The 22866-nt window shown below is 40.0% G+C and overlaps 1 protein-coding gene across 1 annotated transcript in view; it reads right to left on the bottom strand.

Moving 5' to 3' along the window:
- cntn5 (contactin 5) overlaps positions 1 to 22437 on the bottom strand; it is a gene marked incomplete at its 3' end in the record, with an annotated part of 72408 nt that extends 49971 nt beyond the window's left edge. The window contains exons 1-4 of the mRNA XM_083985788.1: positions 22368 to 22437; positions 7503 to 7712; positions 700 to 823; positions 409 to 584 (exon numbers count right to left, since the gene is read on the bottom strand). Coding sequence (XP_083841914.1) covers positions 409 to 584; positions 700 to 823; positions 7503 to 7712; positions 22368 to 22422 — 565 coding nt within the window. The 5' untranslated portion in view covers positions 22423 to 22437. The remainder of the gene's footprint in view (positions 1 to 408; positions 585 to 699; positions 824 to 7502; positions 7713 to 22367) is intronic.
- Positions 22438 to 22866: the final 429 nt, after the last annotated feature.

Here is a 22866-nt window from a genome sequence, read left to right as displayed (position 1 = left end):
TTTGGAGGTAGGCCAGGGGATTACTGGGGAAGAAATGTGCCTTTTCCTCTCATTTACCATCAAGACATGGTATTTGAGGGCAGATACCCTGTTAGCAGTTAAATCCAACAGTATCAGATGGAGCTTGCAGCTACTGAGCTCAGCAACAAAGCTTCACTGTAGACAGCAGTTGGTATTTTGCCCTGGAACCAGACAGTTTTTCTCTCTTTTTTGGCTTATTTAAGCAAAGAGGTTGAAGCCAATTATTTACAATGTGAGCCATGTTATTCTACTGCAGGTTTGACAGACTAATATGTAGATTTTACCCACGTAGAGACATTGAGGTATGGTATATGCTACCGTATAGAGTATATTAGGATAGTAATAGACCTTCTGTAAGCAGAACTGTAAATAAAAAAGTCTACTCACATGCAAACTGTAAGAGAGCGTCTCGACTTAAGACAGTCCCAAAGCTGTTTCCTGCTTTACACTGGTACTTCCCATAGTCAGTGATCTCACTTGCATTTGTAATAACGAAGTTTCCATCAATGAAGCTGTAGCGGTAATCTGCCTCCGCATCCACCTCTGTGCCATTGATGTACCAACTGAAAAACACAAGAAGAATAGGAGATTTTAATATGTTTGTGGTGAATGACAAGCTAATGAGCTGTGAGAGTACTGTAGGACTGCAATAAGGAGAGAGACAAATATATGTCACACCTGTATGTGGGTGGTGGATTCCCCCGCGCTTCACAGTGCATCACCACTTTCTTTTCATCAGAATCCAAAGGAAAAACAACATCATCTGGCTCCCGGACAAAAACAGGCCCAAACTCTTCACTTTCTGTGAGGAGAAAAAAAGAGATGTAAAGACAAGGATGATTACAGGATGTATCACAACAGGAGCACCAATCAGTTTTATTGTCCAGCTACTTCTTCTATTACTCCCCAGTTTGCTTAGTACAAGTACATATTACTGTATATACCAACATCATTTGTAGAAAAAAAGCAGAAGGAAGATGTACAGCTCCACAGAGTGATGATGAATTATAAGTAACAAAATAATCTGTAACAATAACTGGTGTGACATTCTGCAGCAGACGGCAGATTTTTCTGACAGATAATAACACTACTGTGACATATTATATAACTGATGCAGCGCTAGTAAAGCATTCTAGTGATCCTCAAAGTGAGAGTAAAAATGTGCCCCTCTCAAGATGATAGAGTACATTGCTTAGGTTACAAATCACCCCTTGATATCATACAATTAACCTGTCATTCATATGCAGTAAACAAAATACATGTTTAGACATCTTACACTTATACTGTACTTTTAATATGAACCTTTAATCCATATCCCAGGGGTTGAAATTACAAACGTGGAGTCCTCACAATAATATAGATTCATTTTGGACTAAAGCTAATATGTTGGAACACCAGAGTCTTAAACAACCAACATCATACAATTTACCAGCATTTTCTCACAGATCAATTTCCTTTTACAGATAATTTTACCAACCTCCCACTGAACAGAAAAGAGGCATTTTTTTATGTCAGAAAGGAAATGTTACATGAACACAATTTTTATTTTTCCGTCATTACCCCATCATCTTTTTTTCTAATGGCAGTCTTCTGTTTTATACAGTATAAGCTCTGGAAGCAGCATTACAAGACATAAAACAACATATTTGCTGTGCCTCATCTTTCAAATAGAACAGCTCAATATGCACATTAAATGAAAACATTGAAAATTGCATCCACGTGACAATACAAGTATGTGTACATAATACATTCCTTTCTTGGTTATTTACTTCTTACTGCTTGTGATGGGTTAGATTGCAGCACCTCTTCAAATCTATGTCAACACTGCACATGTTCTGTAGCAGCATTAAAATTTCATATGGCTATACACATTTCATAGAATAGTGCAGGTATCCCAAAGGTATAAAACACTGACATTTAGAGCACTGATAATCTGTCATCAAGCGTGGTATACTGAATATGGTTTACACAGGGGCAGCTTTTGTTCTTTGTGTGGTTGGACAGGTGAAGCACACATGCAGCAAACAGACCATCAGGTGTGATTCATTATTAGGAGTTAGAAACAACCATGGCTATGTGGAGAGATGAATGAGTCCCCTCATTTAATGGTCTTCATACCAATATTTGGGTAAGAATAAGCAAGACTAAGATGAAAACATCACTGATCATATTCTTTACATATGTAAAACATCCCAATAAATCACAATTGTAAATATAAAATGAATGAGGTTTAAAAAATGTTTTAGAAATGCAGGTAACAGTGGGGGTATTATTAATGTTTCTGCAGTAAGGGCTCCACCGAAAGCTCAAATTACGAATGCTTACATTATTTCAAATGTGTGAAATATTATCTAATACCAACATGGCCACAACTAAGTCATGCTGTTTCTTGATCGAAGGGGCTCTTGTTGCTGATTTTGAAGTGGCTCTTGGGTAAAATTTTGAACTCTCCACGGCATAAATGCACCCACATATCGATGCGCTTCTCAGTCTAATATTTTCTGCTTGACAGTCTCTGCTGCAATTCTCCTCTGTTGCTTTATAATACTCTCCTCTTTGATCCAGCCCTCAGTTAACACAGAGGAGATGCACTTATTGTGGAAGGTTTCTAAGGTACGGTATATTGCATCACAGAATTCAAGACTTTACAAAGGACAGCTGAATCCTGTGTCCTTCACCAGAATTGTTCCACTATGAGACAATTCATTTTTGAAGAAAGTAAGCCCAGTGAAATGTTTTTTTTGTGTTGCACTTGACAACATACGTAACTGCAGCTGAATTCTCCTTGTATACTGTAAAGATATTCACACTGTGATTGAAGACGTGTCATTATTTGAGCACATAACTTTTGCCTGGCAATACATGATCTGGTGTATGAATTATACAACAATGCAAGTCACTTGCGAGTACCTCTCACTATTAATGAATGATCTGATGAAGATCTGAAAAATTGGGGCTCATTTTGCATAGTACAGCACATTCAGAAAGTATTCAGAGCACCTCACTTATTTCATTTTTTGTTATGTTGCTAATGTTGCATTTGACTTTTTAATACATTTCAAACATTCTAAGAATCTCTTTTCACTTTCAAGATAAAACTGAACCGAAATGACTTTACCATTAAGCTCCTACATAACCACATGTGAAAAGAATGAAGGGCAGCTGAATACTGTCTGAATGTGTGTGTCAGTGTTTGTCAGCAATTTATGGCTCAACAGGGCAATAAAGAGCATTTGAATTAGTATCCTAATCAGTTAAAGAAAACCAATCAATATTAAGTTGCAAACCCAGCTATGCATACGAAGCAATAAATAAATAAGTAAATAATCAGTGCTTGTGGTGTTACATAGTGAAATATTGGCATGTTTCTACTGTACATCTATCCATCTATCCATCCATCCATCCATCCATCCATCCATCCATCCATCCATCCATCCATCCATCCATCCATCCATCCATCCATCCATCCATCCATCCATCCATCCATCCATCCATCCATCAATACCAGCATGCTTCACCAGCTCCCGTTTTGCTTGTGGAGTGGGTCATGGTATGTGATGAAATGATTTCTATTTCAAATGAAACCATAAGGTTTCTGGTGCTGTGTTTCAGCTGAAACAAACAAGAAGATAAATTGGATAATATCATGGCCCAGCAGCGCATCCCTCGGGAAGACACCAAGTGTCTGCTGGTGTCTGCTGGTCACAGACTACAGGCAGTCGTTAACTGAGGAATGACTTTATGCAATGTCTCCAAGTTTCTGTTAATTCTCCAAATTTATGTATTTATTTTCCTATAAAACTGAGGGATGACACATAAAAAGGGCTACAATTCCCATCGTGTCCATCTGACGTGGATGAAAACAACCTAAAATTAAAGCTGGGAGTTGGCACTTTAACTTCATAGTTATTGCTTTATTTTAAACCCAGTGTGCTTTAGCTAAGCACCAAAACAACACAAGGAGTGTCATCATCCTTCCTGACTGCCCCATAATTATGTTTAACAGTTGAGCCTGATCTGAACCTGAGCATAATGTATATTGTCCTGCAGGGAGCTATAGAAAAAGCTGTGTGTTCAGCTTGAGCTCACAGCCGAAACTAACTGTGAGTGTGACTGACCTCAGTATTTTAGTGAGTGGACAATTGGAGAGCGGATGTAATACTTCATCTTACTGTGTCCCAACATGAAGGATAGACATATTGTAATTCAATCACTTCCTTTTGAGACATTTCGAGCCTGACCCGCTACAGTAAAGGTTTGCGTGTATAAAAACGTGTGCGAACTTGATTATCACCCGCAAACAAATATGCAAGCTGATCTACTGAGTGCAGTGCACTGAGGATTGTGTCTCTCAAATGAGCAAAACAACATGCACCGTCCATTTACAGTAGCACCTGATCCTTAATGAATATGCAACATGGGGTGTTTCTGCCCAGGTGTGCAAAATCGCAAGGAGGAAATGCCTGATTTAGTACAGGCAGTGTGATTTACTAAGCCTGGAAGTCAATTGCAGTGATTGTGACTGCGTCTGAATTGAATATGTTTGAATAGGAGGTGCTAATCAGCCCAGCATTACACACAATGGCTGCTGGTATTGCAGTGAGAAGGAGAATTTGAGTACTTAACCTTAGTTTTACTCACTTGTGTGTTTACATTTTTGGAATGACGTAAGAAAAAATAATTCAGAGTCAGACATATTGCACATCCAATAATGTAATTTTGGAGCAGCTGGATGAACTATTGACTGATTTGGAGCCAGTCACAAGAGAGAGATGGGCGATATCTGCCACGACAGAAGCTCTTTCATCTCTGCATGTCCTCGTGTCTAGGTCATTCCAACAAACTGTGGCAGTCTTTCAGGTGTGTTAAAAGTCCTTTCAGCGCCGATATGCACGCAGTTGGTGCGCTCCTCTCCTTTCTCTCCAGCACCTGGCTGCTTGGCTCTGGGATCTGGACGGAGACCTCACCACAGCCTTCACGTCATCTTTGATCCCTCTCACCAGGGCGTTTACTGTAGATCCGAGTGTGTCCCAAGTGTCCCACCTGAGAGCTGTGCCACAGCTCGCACCTCCGGTCCAATGGATGACAGCTGGTATCCCAGTTACAGTACCTGCTCATCACAGAAAGTGAGCTGCACCTGCTGCTCAACACTGGTCAGAGACGGATCTTCCCCGCTTGCGTAGGTTTCATTATAAACCAATTTTGTCTTTGTTCTTCGACTTATATCTGATCTTCTTCTCTTTACTTCATCTGTTCTCTTCTTGTTTTACAAACCACATTTACTTTCTCACTGATAATCTCCCACGTTTATTTTCCACCCTTCTATTAGTCCATCAGATCAAATTAAATTTTCAGTTTGCAGCCATCCAGTTCTCCGTCATTTCAGTGAGATGCATGCAGTTTGCATGTGTTGTCATTTAGGCTGTTACTCTAAGTAGATCACCCACTACAGGATTCCTAACCCGAACAGTAACCAAACACGCAATTCAGTACTCTTTATCTGGGATCTTAGTCAAGCAGGCCTTTAGACTAGGAACTGTGCCAACTTACTGTACAACACATGAGTATGCAACCATATGGAAAAAAGGTTAATGTGCTACGATCTGTCTCTGTGTATAAACTTCCAACTCATACACAAGCTTGGAAGTTGTTTAAATCACTCAACTCCAAATACCATGGCCATCTGTCACTCACAGAGCCAAAAAGCAATATCCCCTTTAAGCCACCAAAGGTGCATTACTTTTTGGCATCCAATTCATTCAGAGAACATCAATCCAGTGCAATGGTATAATGCTCTTGTCACCACTGACAATGGAGAGGCATTACTCTCACCTTGGTCATAGAGATATAAGTCATTTTAGGACTACATAGTGATAATACTGTCAGACAGTAAAGAAAGACAGAAAGATAGGCACGCTGAAATATAAAAGATCAAGATGTAAAATAACCAAAGGGGAATATAAAAAAGTAGGGGAAAAAAAGATTTCTGCTTTCTGCCTGTTAAATTGGACTAATTTCATTACTTGCAAAATGGGCTAGAGCAAGATCCTGTTTGCCAATTCAGCAGCTTCTTTAGATTTCCATTAATTAAGCACTCCAGATGCAATAAGCATGATGTGATTAATCTATATAATGATATATTAAAGCATCAGTGTGTCACTATAGTCTCTAGAATTATTCATACTGTAAATCGAGACAGCAAGTGACCCATGTAGATTTATGACAGTGTGTTTCCATGCTGTGTTTGGGGTATTAAATCTTCCCTTTTGACTAAGATATCCATCATATCTACAGCTTCTACACTGACAGGAACACAGAGAGAGTTGGATATTGCCATGATCCCACTTCAATTTCATAAAGGGCATGACCATGGTCACTGCAGACCGTACACAGTGATGATGGATAGGTGAGATTCATTTCTGGAACAAATCTAAACAGGCAGGGAAGGCTGCTAGTATCAAGTGTGACCAGGAATGGCAGACGATTGGCAGCACAGTGATAGTAGAGTGCATTCACACCAATCAGTTTATTCAGGCTCTAGAGTCACCACCCACTGAGGGCCGGATCTACTAAGATAAGGGGCGCTAAATTGCGTGCTCCTAGTAAACTTTTGCGTGTTTGGTTAGCGCACACAAAATGATCTACTAAGAGTAACCCGCGAAATGACAACATGCGCAAACCGCAGTATTTAAATGAGTATTTTGCGTGTGGTAATCATTTTTACCATGGAGAGTGTGGACAGAGAGCTGGATGGGCGCAAACGCAGAATAAAAATTTGATCAGATGGATTAATAGAGGGGCAAATAAACATATTGTCGAGCTGCAGCAGAAGAAATCCTCGGTGCGCCCGGTTAGTAGATCAGCTTTGCGCGGGCAGTCAAGTTTGCACACGTTTTTATACACGTAATCCTTTAGTAGATCCGGCCCTGGTTCATTTCAGCAGGTGAGAACAATGTCATCTGAACTCATGTGGCATCTCCTGTTCACGTTAAGACTAGTTGAGAATTCATGTCTCGGTCTGTCCTGATGTGACTCCAAGGCAGTTGGTCAGGACTGATAATGTAATCCAGGACTGATTACACCCAGAGAAGCAACGTTCTCTTGGCAGAAGGAGACAGATGGTGACATGATAGCTACCAATTACTCCTGACAAAATATACTGAAGGGAAACCACTCTTTATAGATAATCATATTTATTTATTCAGGGTTCTCTTCCTGTTTTCTTAACTAATGAACAGAACAGCATTCCACTGCGTAGAAATGTGTAGCGCTGTGTACACAGGGATTCATGATCCTTGACTGAAGTTATGGATGAAATCTATGCAGGAAGATACATTTCCAAAGTGCACCTCAAATATGCTATTTGTGACATAACTCAAATTTGTAAGTGTGAACTTTAACAAAGCAGTGGAAATTTTTTTTAATTTTGGTTCAAACTAGAGAAAAACAAACGGCAGGTTTGACTGCGCGATTAGTTTTACCTTCACTCCGGTAGTCCTCCTGAGAGCTGAGCAGACTCAAGGCTGACAGGGGGTGACTGGAGAAAGCAGGCCAGTCAGGAGTCACCAGCCCACCACTGTGGTGTTGTCGAGGTCTGCTGCGTGAGCTGAGCACTGACGAAGAGCTGTCTGATTTCATTCGTAATACTGCTGCATATGATATAGGCCGTGCTGCAACAGCTCTTGCAAAGTCTGTAAAGAGAGGTGAAACACAGTGAAATGTTTAGTCATGACTTTGCCAGAAAATGCCAGAAAATGATTGTAGGTGACAAAAATGTGGCCTAAAGAATGCAGTGTTAGACAGATATCTAGTAAGCCATATCGCATTGATGTCTAAACGGTAATAAAAGTATTCAACAGCAATTTGATTGGTTAAAAGAAATACTTCAATTAGTTTCTTATGCATGAGGAATCATTTTCAACAAATTAGTTTCCTACAGGGCAGAAATCTTGCTGAAACAGGAAACAAAGAAGATAACAGAGTACAGACAGCAGGATAACAACATGTCATGATTCAGAGACAGCTGTGAGTAAAATACATGGGAAAAAGTAGAATGCTACTGTCTGCAGAAAAGACAGTATCTGTAATCCAACCCAACCCAACAGGGAGCAGCCCGAGTACCCAAATCAATTTCTCTTAAAGACTTAATATCCACTTAATGGATCAATCATTTTTCAAATACCTGCCGAGACACCTGTTAAAAAGAGCTGAAATTATCAATGAACACCTCAGCTTCCTTCATGAAAACATATTCATTCTCTGTTTCTACAGCAATTCTAGGAGCGTTCGCCTTTGACTTCCATGCTGCCAGTCTTTCAGCGGAGCATCTAGCAGCCATTAGAGGCACTATGTAAAGGCACTTATAATGCCTTGGGTGAAAACATGCTCTTCTTACAAGAGTATCGCGGATGCACTGCATATTCAGGAAATCACTCTTATCAAAGTCTTAAATTGGATAAAATGTCAGGTTTAACAGAACAGGAGCGAAACAGCATCCTTTAAAGTAAAGGAGCCCATGGGGGATCAGAATCACATTCTCTCTGAAATGTAAACGGCAGTTGAAGCTGTCACTAGTCATTTCTGTCACCACATTCCTCTATTACTTTTAAGGGAATAAATTCTTTACATAGGTCGATTTGCCATTCTGGTGTCTTTTATGATACTAAAAATATTACAAGATTACACACACGCTTATTTTCCCTGTGACAGATGATCATCAATACATTCTTTCCCATCGCCACTGCGCAATACAACGACAACAAATAGCTGAAATTACTGATCATATGGAAGTGTTGGTGGTGCACAGTTATAATGTTTAAAAATAAGATGAAAACACTAGAGGCTCGAAGCTCAGCAAGAGTCTAATCAGAGTTCTGCAAAAAGGGGTGGCAGTGTTTTGCACTACATGATAAAGTGCTATGAAAGAACTGAACAAAACTGAGAAATAATTATGTGCCTTGAGGGACTTCTCAGCTGCAAAAATACTGCTATCCAAAAATGGAGAGTGGGCAATTATGTATCACATACTCTGCGGAGAAGTAGGATATCGAACTCCATTTGAAATTAAAGGTGTTTTGAGTTTAAAGCTATGGTCTAATGGTCTGAAAGACGATGAGAAAGATTTGAGAAACCCCCCCCCCCCACACACACACCCCTCTGAGCTCGTATGGCCTTCCCCTTAGTCTGGGGCCGTTTAGTAGCTGTTTTGGTAAGCAACCGCAACCAGGGTGAGAGAGACAGGCCTTTCCGTCAAAATAAAAACACCAAGCTAATAAAATGCGGTGAAACTTTAATTTAAGTAATATAATTTACAAGAAAATCCCCAAGCCATTAAGTTTACATTTTTCTTTTATTGTATTTAACTGTATTGCAAGATATTATCTTTTTATTTTTAGTGTTATGTTGGTGAAAACTTTTACTTTGGTGAATTTGGTGAATTCCAGATCTGCTCTTTAGATTGGAACCAGAATGCAGACAAAATTGGGAGTTAACAGAGACCAGGCTCTTCTCCTCTCTGTATGAAGAGCCGCTACCTGGCCACTAGTAGCGGTGCCGAGCAAAGCTCCAGAGCTGGAGGGAGGCTGGTCGGCGGGGCGGCCCAGCACAGGGCGCTGTGTGTGGGGGAAAGGATCAGGGAGACTCGGCGCGGCACCAGTAATAACGGAAGCAACAAATTTTGTGCTTCTGTACTGTGCTTCTCTGAATCCTAGTGGGGCTTTCAGCGGCAGACCTGCCATGGGGGTGTCAGGCGCTGTTCAATTCATGGGTTCAATGTGTCTGTGGCTAAGCTGCTCAGAGAGGTTACAAACCACTTGTAGTTTCTAAAGCGGAAGGGGGAGCCGCTAAAGAAAATGATTATTTTTTCGTTCCTTTTGCTCTTCACATTGTGTAGGTCTTATTATAGGGCCATAACCACCGTCTAAATGATGTTAATAATAATGATCAATCTTTCAAATTGTAGACCATAACTTAAGCAAAGCAATTAGTAGTTGGTTGGTCGCTAGTTAAGTCAGTTATTCTGTTGAGAATCAGCTCAAATGAGGTGCAAACCACATTCCCGCTGCTGATGTCCCCAGTTGACTGAATAATGCACAGCCTTCCACTTCTAATCAAAATGTGCTTTGGACTGCTAGAAAAGTAAAAGAAAAAAGTAGAAGCACAAAAAGTAAAACTAACACATTTCTTATTTTTAGCTCCTTTGACTGAATACCACCCTAACCATAACATGTGTATATTGTCTATATTGACTTGTTTTGTGTAACATTCATTGAACATGGTGTACTGTAGTAACCTTTTCAAACATCGAACAATGCTGAATAATGATTTTGCTGAACTCTGCTTTTCTAACATTTAATTAGTCTCAGGACAAATTCTCTGTCATTTTATGTCACTTCTCAAAAGCCAAGTTTTTTTTTGCGAAGATGCTTTTTTTTTTTACCAGCAATTACTGGGTTTAATACCCCTTCATTTAAGCCTTTAGTTTCCTTTTGGTTACAGTTTATAGATTTGTCAGCATTTTTATTTGTTTTTTGGTAAGACATCCAGGTCATTATATGGTCTGTCGAGGTTTTGCATCTCTTGTATGACTCTGTTTAGCCAGTTCTGTGACTCCTACACACAGCCCTCTGTTTTCGGCTACATATGAAAAATACATATATATTCAAGGCACTTTACTGAGAGAGAGGGTGTACGCCTTCTCTTTATAATTGTTAGACCCAACAGATTGTCTACAAATCAAATCAAATCAATCTTTATTCATATGGCACTTTTCATACTTGGGGCCCTAGTTTGCTGGCGCAGCGCAGGTGGCGCAAGGTAGCGCAGCCAGTCTAATGCAAGTTTCGACCAGCGCAGCCTAGCGCAAAGTCAGATTGGAAGATTTGTAGATCGCGCTGCGCTGAGATAGGCGTGGCCGCGCAGCAGGGGGAGGCGTCACAGATTCAGCTTGGTGCAGTGGAAGTTTCGTCCGAAAATGTCCCGCCGAAGTTGCGCTGAAAGCTCGCCACCTCCAACCAGGTCTAGTCTCAGCGCAGCGCGGAGCGCAGCAGGTGCAGTGGAAGTTTGGCTGACTGACCTGCAGTGCACACACGTCACCAAGACCTCACAGGCAGATCTCCACAGTTCCAGACACATTTCAATGCAATAAATATCCACAATAACCACTATTTAATGCAACTAACGGAATCAACACGTGAATTTATATCTATATAGATTGTCCCGTCACATCTGACGTCAGATCAAAGCAGAGATCAAAGGCTGTCGGTGCGTAAAGGAAACTCCACCTGAATTAACACAGCAGGGACGAACTGGCACTGAAAAGCAGCTGTGGATGTCCCAAAAGCAGGACTGAGGGTGGATGACTGCATGTCGCTGCCGTGTTGAGATACCACTCTGCCCTTGTGATGATCGCTGTATTTATTTATTTACTTATTAATTCATAAGCACGTGCGACCGCATCACGCAGCCGTAATGAAAAACAAAACACAAATCATCATCTCTCTTAGTCCACCACAGCCTCGGTATCAGATAGTCAGTATATAGCCTACTACAGTATATTCAGCATCTCTATCACAGAGAAAAAAAGAGAAAAAAAGAGACGGACAGAGAGAGAGAGAGAGGAGGACAGAGAGAGAGAGAGAGAGAGAGAGAGAGAGAGAGAGAGAGAGAGAGAGAGGGAGAGAGAGAGAGCGCGCGTCCTTGCTGATTTCCTCCACATGGTGTGTGTTTATGTTGTGATTAGTGTAGCCTACACCTCTGATCTTATACACAGGGTTTGAATAAATGTGAGTTTCTTTATTAGTTTATTAGTTGTTGTTTCTTAGATTGCGTAGGGGTTCTCAGTGTATCAGATCAATCCTGGTTAAGTATATTAGTAAACTCATTATTGGTCACTCTGAGCTCGGACCTCCGGGGAAACAGCTGTTTCCTCCGGGGAGAGGTTCGGCCTCTGGCGTCGCTGTTTCCTCCGTCCATGTCCAAGTATAAAATGACAAACTTGCAGCGCGCATCACCCGCCGCGCAGTTAAAGGTGAGGAGAGGAGCTCCTTTGATTGGTGAAGATCTGACTCGGCTGTGTCAAACCCACTCCACGCCTTTCTCTCCTCCTCCCGCCCTGTCTCCTCCCTCTTCACCGTTTGCGCCGGTGGGAGGGACGAGGGGAGGGGCTGCGCCGGTCTAAGTCTGACTGCGCGGCCCACCAATCTTGCGAAACGGACCTGGACCACACCCCGTTGGCGTGGCGAAGCTGCGCTGATCACAGACTTCACCTGGTCGACGAAACTAGGGCCCGTTATGTTAACACAAAGTGCATCACAGATGTTAAAAACAACAAAGAAAACCAAGAAAACCCCCATGTACACACAGATATACAAATACATACACACTCACATATACATGTACACATACCCACACACACAATAGCTGTGACTAAAGAGTTAGTCTGAACTGTATGTATGAGAGAAGTGAGCATGGACATTCCAAGAGACAAAAAAATGCTGTATGCATCATCAAGGATATTTATGTTATTGATATTATCCTCTATTCCAGCCACTGCGATGTGAAATGGTACCATGGTAGAATGATGGTATGTTGGTAGCCCATTCATCATCCAGTGTCTCGTCCTGATTTGTTTGTTTGTTCCTTTTTGTCCTTTTTTTAAAATAAAGCTTTTTATCTAACTGGGACAAAGCTGTCAGCAGCAGGCTGGACTTTAGTCAGTTTCTCACATACATTTATATATGAGTGAACACCTGCATCTCTGACTGACAACTGTGACACTGCTGTGACAGTTGCAGAATGTTTGAGAAATGCAGCGAGTGATGACAGGGAAAGAGCTTGTTAAATACTTGATGCTGTTAAAAAATGACAGTTGCACTGTCTTTATTTAAATAAATGTTCAACTGTCAAGACAAAGCCTCATTTATCTGAATAAATGGATGCGGATGTACAGGTATTCATGCCATATCATGCCAATGCAAACTGGCATATTTCTGTTGTGGTAATTTAAAGCCCCACAATGCAGGATTCATTGTACTGGTACTCTGGTTGAGAAGAGCAACTGTCTGCTACTGTGTCTTTTGTGTGAATTTGTTGCCATTAATTAACTACTTTTTCTGCATTGTTAACATGGTCATGTTACTTTACTGTAACTTGAAAACTGTTGCAAATCAGCCAATCATAACTTTGCAAATCTATAGTTAGAAATTACTATTCTATACTAAACCAGTAGTCAACTGGTAATGATGATAATTGTGGCATGTACTTTGTGTCTTATTAAATGTTGGTTGAAAATATTAGGTAAACTATTGGGGGAAAATATAGGCGGAATGAGATTACCCACTAAAAGCTTTATTCACACTAGTGTTTATTAACACTTTGACGTGTGTAAAAAATAATAAACATTATGTGAGATTAACAGCAAATCTGGAACTTCATGGTGATGAAGTTCAAACCCAGGATTATTAGCCCACACAAGGCAGTACTGTTGTGTGCTGAAGTAGTGTCTCAGTATCAGTACCACAGACGGATCATATTAATGCCATTGTTTTGATACTGTGCCAACACTTCTTGAGCCACACTACCTTTTCCTTTAGTACAAACGTGACTTCGTGGTGATGTGATCCCAAATTGACATATTCAGATGTGTTGTCACAGTCTCATAGAGGTATATTGATATACTGTAAATAGATATCTACTTTTTCCATCCCTGACAACCATAAATGGTTATGGAGGGTGTTAATTTGATTGTATTTGAGGTGTCCATACAGAAATAACCTGGCAAGCCAACACATTTTGATTGCAAGGTCGACCCCAAAAAAAGAAAGTGGTAATTGAGGGATGTTTGCTGAGATTCTCTGACAGTTTTCATTCAGTTTTTAACTCATTAATTAGCACAGAAAATAAATGACTTAATTATGCTGAATGAAACTGTTTTTGCTAAGAACAATCAATTTAATTTCTTAAGGAATCTTGAAGAACCATGTAGACCTTTAGGTGGCAATGGCCTGCCATAACTATTTTGTGTGACATCAGAATAAAAGCAAGCTTATTTCATGAGTGTGTATCAATCCTCATAGCGATGGGTAATAAACAGGTTACAGGCAAATCCTGTCAGAAAGATCCTACACATTCTGCATACTGAAAGTGAGAAAAGGTCTCATTATCCCTGGATCCAGTCTGAGGCTAAATTCTGACAAATACAGCATACTGAAAAAAAGTCTCTTTTGTTTGTTTGACTACTGAAGCCGACAGCACTTGCTGTTGTCAGCTGTCACCTTCATCTGATAAAAGCAATGACCCTTGCAGATCCCTCTGATCCCTATCTTTCAGAGGAGGCAAAATCTGACACACTCATTGTTGTTGAAAGGGCTGCACCTGCTGCATTTCAGGAAGCTCCGGAGCAGTGCCATCAGTGATCGTTTCAGGTCTTAACACTACCATCATGATAACATCAACTGAGGAGACAATGGCCGTTTTCAACTTGAACAAAGAACAAAAAGGCCAAATGGTCCTGTTACCTTGTCCTGATTATACAGTGTTATGGATTACTTCAATGGTTATCACATATGCTATATTAATAGTATCAAGTATGAGTTATGATGTATGATACCGGGGAGACTTATCCAGCTTCAATACACATGACTTTATGTGCAAACCTAGGGCTGGGTGATAATTTGATAATGATTATCTATCGATAGACAGACACGTGATGATCAATATAAAAAACAGGTCAATAAAAAGTTTGTTAGAAAAAGACCTGTGAACAAGCGTTTCCCTTCCTGTTTCATAAGCCTATCATGTTCATTGGTACCAAAGTCGCTACTTCCTTAAAGCCAATCACAAACACGGACCCAGGCACACTCCATCACCAAGCTCCTGCTTAACTTAAGTTGATTTCCCTTTACTTATAATAATTCTAACAGTCATAGCTGTAAGAAAGTTGGTTGAATAAAGAGTTGAAGTTGAATTCAGTGTTGTTGTTTTTTTCTTGTGGTCTTTATTGAAGGTAGATTATTAAGCATAAATGTTCAACAAATATTGAAAAGAAAATTATCAATAATTACCAATGATTTATTTTTATCAATATAATAGCCCTAGCCCCAGCCCTATGCAAACTGACCAACAACAGAGGGAAAGGTGAGGCTAAAGGATGATGAGATGCTTCAAGCAAAGTGAAAGGAGACTTGGGGAAGGGAAGACTGGGGAGAGACTGAGAAACTCACATACTTTAAGATTCACTTGTATCGGGTTATTGGGTTGGAACTGCACGGGAGACCATGTGTGAGTCTTGGGCTTGCCTGAAGCCTCTAGACTGTGGTGTGAAAAATTAATTAGAATAACATGCAGAAAGTAGGTGAGACGCTCATGGGGGCTCAAGTAGACGGACATGATTAGCCATAGCCTGCAAGATTAATGAAGACCTTCACAGGGAGATTATATTGACTGAAGCTGATTAGGCTTGAGAACATTTATTCAGTGGAATATCATTACAGATAGAACAATCCATGCATCATATGCAACCTCACCTCACCTCCTATCACAGTGGACTACTTACTAAAACCCTGTCTTTCCCCCTGATCCTTGGTGGACGATGAGGATTCTACGAGTTGCTTCAACCTTGTCAGAGTAATGATGAAACTGCTGTGGAGCCATATAATATACGGTATTAATGCTGTCATGCCTCTTAATGGGAAGTCCAGGAGTCTCTGTCCAGCATGATCGATTTTTATTCTTTTATTCTTTTTATTTATTTATCATTAGTATTTAAAATCTCTATTAGAGATTCAACACAATTCTACCGGAAAATAATAGAAAATCACAAGGTGTACAATACATGTTTCCTGTGTAAAAATATGAAGCAAACTTTTCTAATTGGCTTGAGGCTATGTGGCTCATGATAACAAGACTCATTTCACAAACTTTGGCATCAGCACACAAGCTCATTGTACTTGTGTATCTGAAATTCTAAATTCTAAATCCCTGGGTACTGATTATTTCGTTGATCACTGTACATACCAAAGACGCTTGACTGCCAATACTTCAGTGCTGTGCCCAACTTCTAATGCTTACAAAAATCCACAATGACTTTTTTGTCTCTACTTTTCTTTATTTTCCCCCCACCGCCTGGGCTTTAGTTGTTAGTATAAGAGAGGCTGTCACAACTTTGCTTCTCCTGCCAGTTGGAGAAAGTCCATCAGTCCCTGGTGGTGAAACCAAAAATAGATCTCAAAGCTCGTGATGTTAGTACAGTTTAGCAACATTAGGTTAATAACAAGCAAGATTATGACAAGTGATTATGGCTTCAAGTTTGCAGTGACAGGTATGCCATTTGGGTTAGTGGGATACTTGGAAATGCAGTTGACCTCTGTGGATTGGAGGTGACTTTTAACAAAGCTCCATATTCTGATGTTTATTTTTTCGAGGTACGCAATCACAGCAATATATTCATTGCATGGTCCGGCACTGTGTAGCGCATGGAAATGCTCATCCATTTCCCCATATGCAACCATATTTCTGGTCTATGACTCTTTTGCCCTTGGTGAAAATGACTTCCTGCATCACTTATACAGCACTACACATCTATATTCAGTACAACTACTTTTAATATTGAGACACCTCAGAGTAAGCTGAGGTACGGCTGAATTACCATTCCACACTTAACACTCCAAGCAACATTGTATTTCAATCAGAGACAGACTGAAGGGAGAGAAAAAAATGGTCCCAGACATCATGCCTGCCCAGCCCACTTTTAAACATGAGAGAAATCTAATTGTGCTGCCCTCTCTGCTTCTGCATGATTTAAATATCTATGGAATGAAAGGGGACTGGGCTGTGGAGACAAGAATAGAGGAAAATAAAACAGGGCAGAGCCACTATTGTCTTCAAAAGTGAGCATTTTCAGAATATTCAGAGAGAACAGTAGGTCAGGAACACATTACACAAGCCATAATGTCAAAAGTATCATAAAAGACAAAGACAGCATCACACCTCTGGGAATGGCTGCTCATGGTTCCTGTTGCTGATAATATTGAAAACCAATTTGAAGTGGGGCACTCTGACAAAGATATGACATAGTTGTGCTGATAGTTTGAGCTGAAGCTGATGTTAAAAGCATGCTCAGCTCCCAGCGCTGTTTTGACTAAAGTGAAAAGCCACTGCTTTTATAGATTTCCTTTGTTACAAATTGTCCATCTTTAGTCAAGGAATTATCAGGTAAAATGAACAATTCTCCCATAAAATTACAATCCACTGACTTGACATCCAACACAGAGGCGTTTCTTGTTTTTGCATCACAGTTTAAAAATCAATACCCTGATGATATCCAAACTCCCACAAAATGGGCAGTGCTAATTTGCCTCATTTGATTCCATTTATTGATAAGACAATGTCTAACTGTTAAAGGGATAGTTCAACATTTTTGGCAAATTGGCCCATTGCCATAATCGCTATAGTCATAGCAGTAGGTTCGTTACCTTTATTTGTCGGTGTAAGCTATCTTTAGAACGGAGGAGCGGAGCGGCAGGCTGTTCAGAGCTACACTATGGAGGCTAATGGAATTTCTTGGTTTCCCTCATCAAACTCATCAAATACAAAATCCCAAAACTCCAAAACGCTTTCGTGGACAAGTTGTGACCTGCACAATCACCACGCTATGAGATAATAATGGAACGTTACGAAACGGAGCCGTTTTCGAGGTAAATACAGAGTCTGCTTGCTGAAAAACTGTCCCTGAACGCAACGCGCATCAGCGGTTTTGCATGAATTTACCTCTAAAACAACTCTGTCTCGTAACGTTCTATTATTATCTCATAGCGTGGTGATTGTGCAGCTCACAACTTGTCCACGAAAGCGTTTTGGAGTTTTGGGATTTTGTATTTGATGAGTTTGATGAGGGAAACCAAGAAATTCCATTAGCCTCCATAGTGTAGCTCTGAACAGCCTGCCGCTCCGCTCCTCCGTTCTAAAAATAGCTTACACCGACAAATAAAGGTAACGAACCTACTGCTATGACTATAGGGATTATGGCAATGGGCCAATTTGCCAAAATGTTGAACTATCCCTTTAATGTGTGGATGGATGATGACAGGAAATAGAAGTTCCTTCAGGAGATCTGATAAAATTCCTCTGAGAGTCGCCACTCCAAAAGAGCCGAACAAGACTGAGCTCAGAAATTTATCCCAAGGCTGAAGAACAGAGAAAGCAAACAAAAGTAAAGACCTGTCCTTGCTTGTTATAAGAACACAATATGCCCGAGGACAACACTGATGTACCTGTTCTGGGTTTTTATGCGATTCCCATTTAATTTGTCTACATTTATATTTCCTTTCCCTTTCATACAACAACAAGTTACCATGGTTGTGTGCCTCCATCAGTCAGTTTAAGTTGTAGTTTACGTCCATGTCTGCCCAGCCTTATATTATGTAAATGAAGGTGTGAATTCGATTAGGTATGAATTCTTGACTATTGGCCAAAGTCAGGAGTCAGTGATTCCCTCCAGGGATTCATGATGTTTCACGTTCATGGAAATGAAACAAATGTGAGGTCACGGTGTCCTTTGACAACTAAAATCTAATCAGTTCAAGTGAATGTCTGTGCCAAATTTGAAGAAATTCTCTCAAGGCGTTTCTGAGGTCTGACAAGAATGGACAACCAGAGGACATAACACCTAAATCCACAGCCATCACCACTGTGGCATCAAAAGACAAGACTTGATTCAGGAAGGAGGGAGGAGGAAATGTAGCCAGAATTGTACAAATAGGCAAATGGGATAATGCAACACAGGAAATGGTGATCAACCACATAAGTAACATCAGAATGCTGCATAGTTTCACCTATATGTGAGTAGAGAGAAAACAAATCTCAACAAGTAGGCTATAGCCTATGTTATGACCAAGAACTGTGCATTTAAAAACCAAGGCTGTATACTGTAGTATATATTTTGTCCACTGTACTTGGAAGCAGCAAACAACTGAGCCATCATATAAAAGGGAGTTCGTGGTCATGCTGTATGCTAATGTGAAATCTCTGTGACTATTTAATGTTCATCCGACTGGTATTTTTTGTGACATCATCATTGCTAAAAGGTTAATGACTTGCATTTTGTGAATGTGCATATTTTCATATTTTACTGGATGTAAAAACAGGGACAGTACACCATACCTGTAATGCAAATAAGATACAAAGTGTACTAAAAGGCTGATCTTTCATGCTTAAATTCAGTTTGCCTGAAAACTTGGAACATTTTAATTGATTGTGTTCCAGAAAATCCACATATTGTTACCTTTGATGGCTAAAATGGCATTTTTTATTAAGAAAAAAATTAGATATGGGGACATATTTCTCTCTGAAAGAGTAAGGAATGTAAAGGTGGAAAAATCAATTCCATAGTAAAGCCTTATAAGGCCTATCAGAAAGAGCGTACCATTTTTTCAGAGAGGCAATTATTTTGCAAAGCAGTAAGACAACAATAGTCTGTTGGGCTGAGATACCTATAATGAACAGGGAGAGAAAATTCTGCCAACTATATGTGCCCAAGGTACCAAGGAACCAAATCCTGAGATCAAAAATCAATGGACAGAATTGACTCAGCTGAAACAAATTAACTGCAAAAGCCACTGAGTCTCTGTTTATAAACGTAATAAACTAGTTGAAGTCTTGCTAAACAGAACAGCTCCAGCCTATTTATAACAGGTTGTTTCCTAATGCAGTAGTTAGTTCATTTCAAATGACTGCAGGTGGAGCTTTTTGTTCTCATTTCTACTTCCTTTTGAAATTACTAAAGAATCAAATATACAGTATCTGTCCAGTATATTTAAAGCAGAAGTAAGCGATCCGGTCGCTTTGGCTAACTTCTTGTCAGCAGATGGAGTTAGCAGTCCCCGCCCTCGTCCCTACGTCACCACATTCACGCGCATCCCTTGGCTGCACACACAGAGAGGACCGCCCCTTTATGCCGCTCTCTCTCCTCATTGGATAAAGGTTGTAGGATACAAGGAAAGTTTTCTCCTCGGCTTACAGCAGAGCAGAGTGACTGACAGACCCGTGTTTCAGACCAAACACTTATTAGGCTATGGCCTGTGTTGAGGTTAGGGTAGTTGGGATGAGGTTACCAATATGGGATAAATAAGATGTCACCACAAAATAGTGAACACAGTGGAGATAGAGTACTATGGGCTCAATATACTGTATAAGCTTTATTTCAGACACAGGTCCAATGCTAGCCCTAAGGATATAGTATATAAGAGTGAAAGCACAAACATAAAGGGAAATGTGCTTCAGATATAGAAATGCAACGAATACAAAAAAATGTTATAAAAAAACTGCAACACCAGAGGTGCTCCTGGACACTAGGGCGATGAGATGGGGTACATTTGTTCAGGCAAGAAACTAACCACGATTTTAAATTGGTGGTCAGTTTATTCAAATAATGTCTGATTGGATATTTGCTCTGAAGTTTTCAGAGATGTGAGGATTATTTTGTCACAGGAGACGAAGTCCAGTGTTGAAGCACAATGACCAGAGCCCAGCTGAGTGTGGAGTTTAAATTCCCAGAGACAGGAGGACAATCAGCAGTGCTCCTGCAGACATCAGCAGCTAGGCTTGGCTCTGGTAAACAGACTTTGTCAAGGGAAAAAAAAAAATCTGGTAAGTGTAGTAAAACAAAAACCTGCTATCTAATCTGTAATATGTGAAAATTAAAGAAACATTTTATATATTATATATTATAAGTTACTGTAAAGGGGAATTAGGCTTCACACAGTACTCACATAAGTGTGTAAATAACTATTGACATCTATCGACAAATCAGAACATTCATTCATGGTTCTGATGTTACCCTGTCTAGTTGCTCTGTCAAACAATAAACGTTTACTGTAGCATGTGTTAAATGATCAGGAAATCTAAAACTAATTCATATACTCCATCAGTATAAGAAATTACATTACAAGTCATTTTCATTTAAGATGGCATTAATCAGAGGTAAAATATCCTTCACAGCAGTTAAAATCAAAACAAATTCAAAGGACGAATATTTTCTGGAGTTGACGAACAAGTTGTTGGCACTAGTGTGTCGCAAAGTTGCCTGCCTCAGGGTTCCTACAGGTTTCTTCAAGTTAAATTCAAGTCTTTTTAAGACCATTTGTATAAAAAATGAATACCTATTTCTCAGCCTATTCCATCGCCCTACCAGCAAAGAAAAATGAAATCCTTGAATTTCAGAGCGTTATACTGTAGATTAACTGTATCACCCCAATATTTTTCTGCTCTTTGTTCTCTATAGGGATGTAACAATATCAAATATCAATATTACAATACCTCAATAACAAGCCATGGTATTTATTGCAGTATTGTATTGCTAATGAGGATGTCCTTTCTGTGTACACTATGCAGTTCTTCATCATCAATGGTTTTATTAATATGTTAATCAAACCTATTTATCAGAATCAGAAATTAAATATAAGAAAAGCTAGCTGGACATACTGTAAATAAGCAGTCAGCTGTTTGGCCAGTGCTCTTGAAAAGGCTGTGGACAAGTGAGGCTCGCACTGTGTTTGACTCCCAGAGAGTTACAGAGAGCATGAACCCTCCTCCGGTGGGTTGAAAGAACCATTAAAAGGGCAGAATCCATTAGACCGGCAAACACATGCTCTAGACTTACCAAGGGAGATACTTGATCTGGAACTCTAAAATTGTGCACTCACTGCTAATCGCGCCAGTAAAGATACACTGCCAGAAAAGCACTGTCATGGTGAGATTTTTATTCCATTTGGGCCACTAATGCTGGGGAGACACTGGAAAGATACTTTGGATGAGCATGCGTGTGCACTTAATGGAGATTATTTTTTCTCCTATTTTAATTAACTAGGGCAGTATTTATCAGGGAATACTTGTCGTGCTAAACCTGCATTTTGACTTATTGTCATGTAAATGTAGAAATGTGGTCTTATCGCTGGTTGTTGCTTTTTCTGAGTGTTACTGCTATTTAGAGCCACCACAGACCTCAACTGAAAAGGTGTGGAAAAACACTGTCAAATCACGGGAGACTCAAAACCAGAACAGGAGCATTCAATGAGCCATGCATGGTATCCTCGCTTTTTTCAGATTTAAATGCAAAATTCATCATTTCAAAAAAGGTGGATTACTCCTCTCCAAGTGTGAAAAGACACAATGGCCCTCTCACATGCATAAATGATGCTTCTCCTGGCTGTGTCATATTTACAACTGATATTTCACTGCAGTCGATTGCTGCGCATACTGTACGAATCCCTCTAATATCTGTGCTTACAATGACTTTTCTAGACAACAATTTCTCACTATAATTTCTGAGCACTACCCATTGAATTTCTTACCTGAAAGGCCACTGATGACAGACAGGAAGAGAAATGGTTTCCATGGTGACCCCATACTTGTTGAAGAGGGTCCCTTCTGCAAGAATGTTAGCAGATCTGCTTCTTCATTAAAGCTGTGCCTACAGAGAGAGAAAACACCATCAGAGATCATTGGAATATGCACAGCACCTCTGGTTGTCAAATACATTTATAAACACACTGCCCACATCCATGTATTTAGTTTCTTGTCTTATGATCATAGCGATTACAATGTGGCCGAGTGGAGAGCTACACATGACAAGATTACCCAACTCCATTGTTCCAATATACCTTTGAAGTAAGTGTTGTGTATTTCTTGTTATTTATAGAACATACAGTACTGTATGTGGAAAAAAGCTAGAGATAATATTTTGTGTTAAGTATTGTATGTTGTCAGTAGTTTCCACTCATCAATCCTCCACACACACTCGAATTGCAGTCTATCACAGATCTTACAAAATCCCCTAAATATACAACACAG

Source organism: Trachurus trachurus (genome assembly GCF_905171665.1).
Source record: "Trachurus trachurus genome assembly, chromosome: 13".
Taxonomy (NCBI): Eukaryota; Metazoa; Chordata; class Actinopteri; order Carangiformes; family Carangidae; genus Trachurus; species Trachurus trachurus.
The sequence above is the reverse complement of the archived record's forward strand: the minus strand, read 5'-3'. Positions and strand labels throughout refer to the sequence as shown.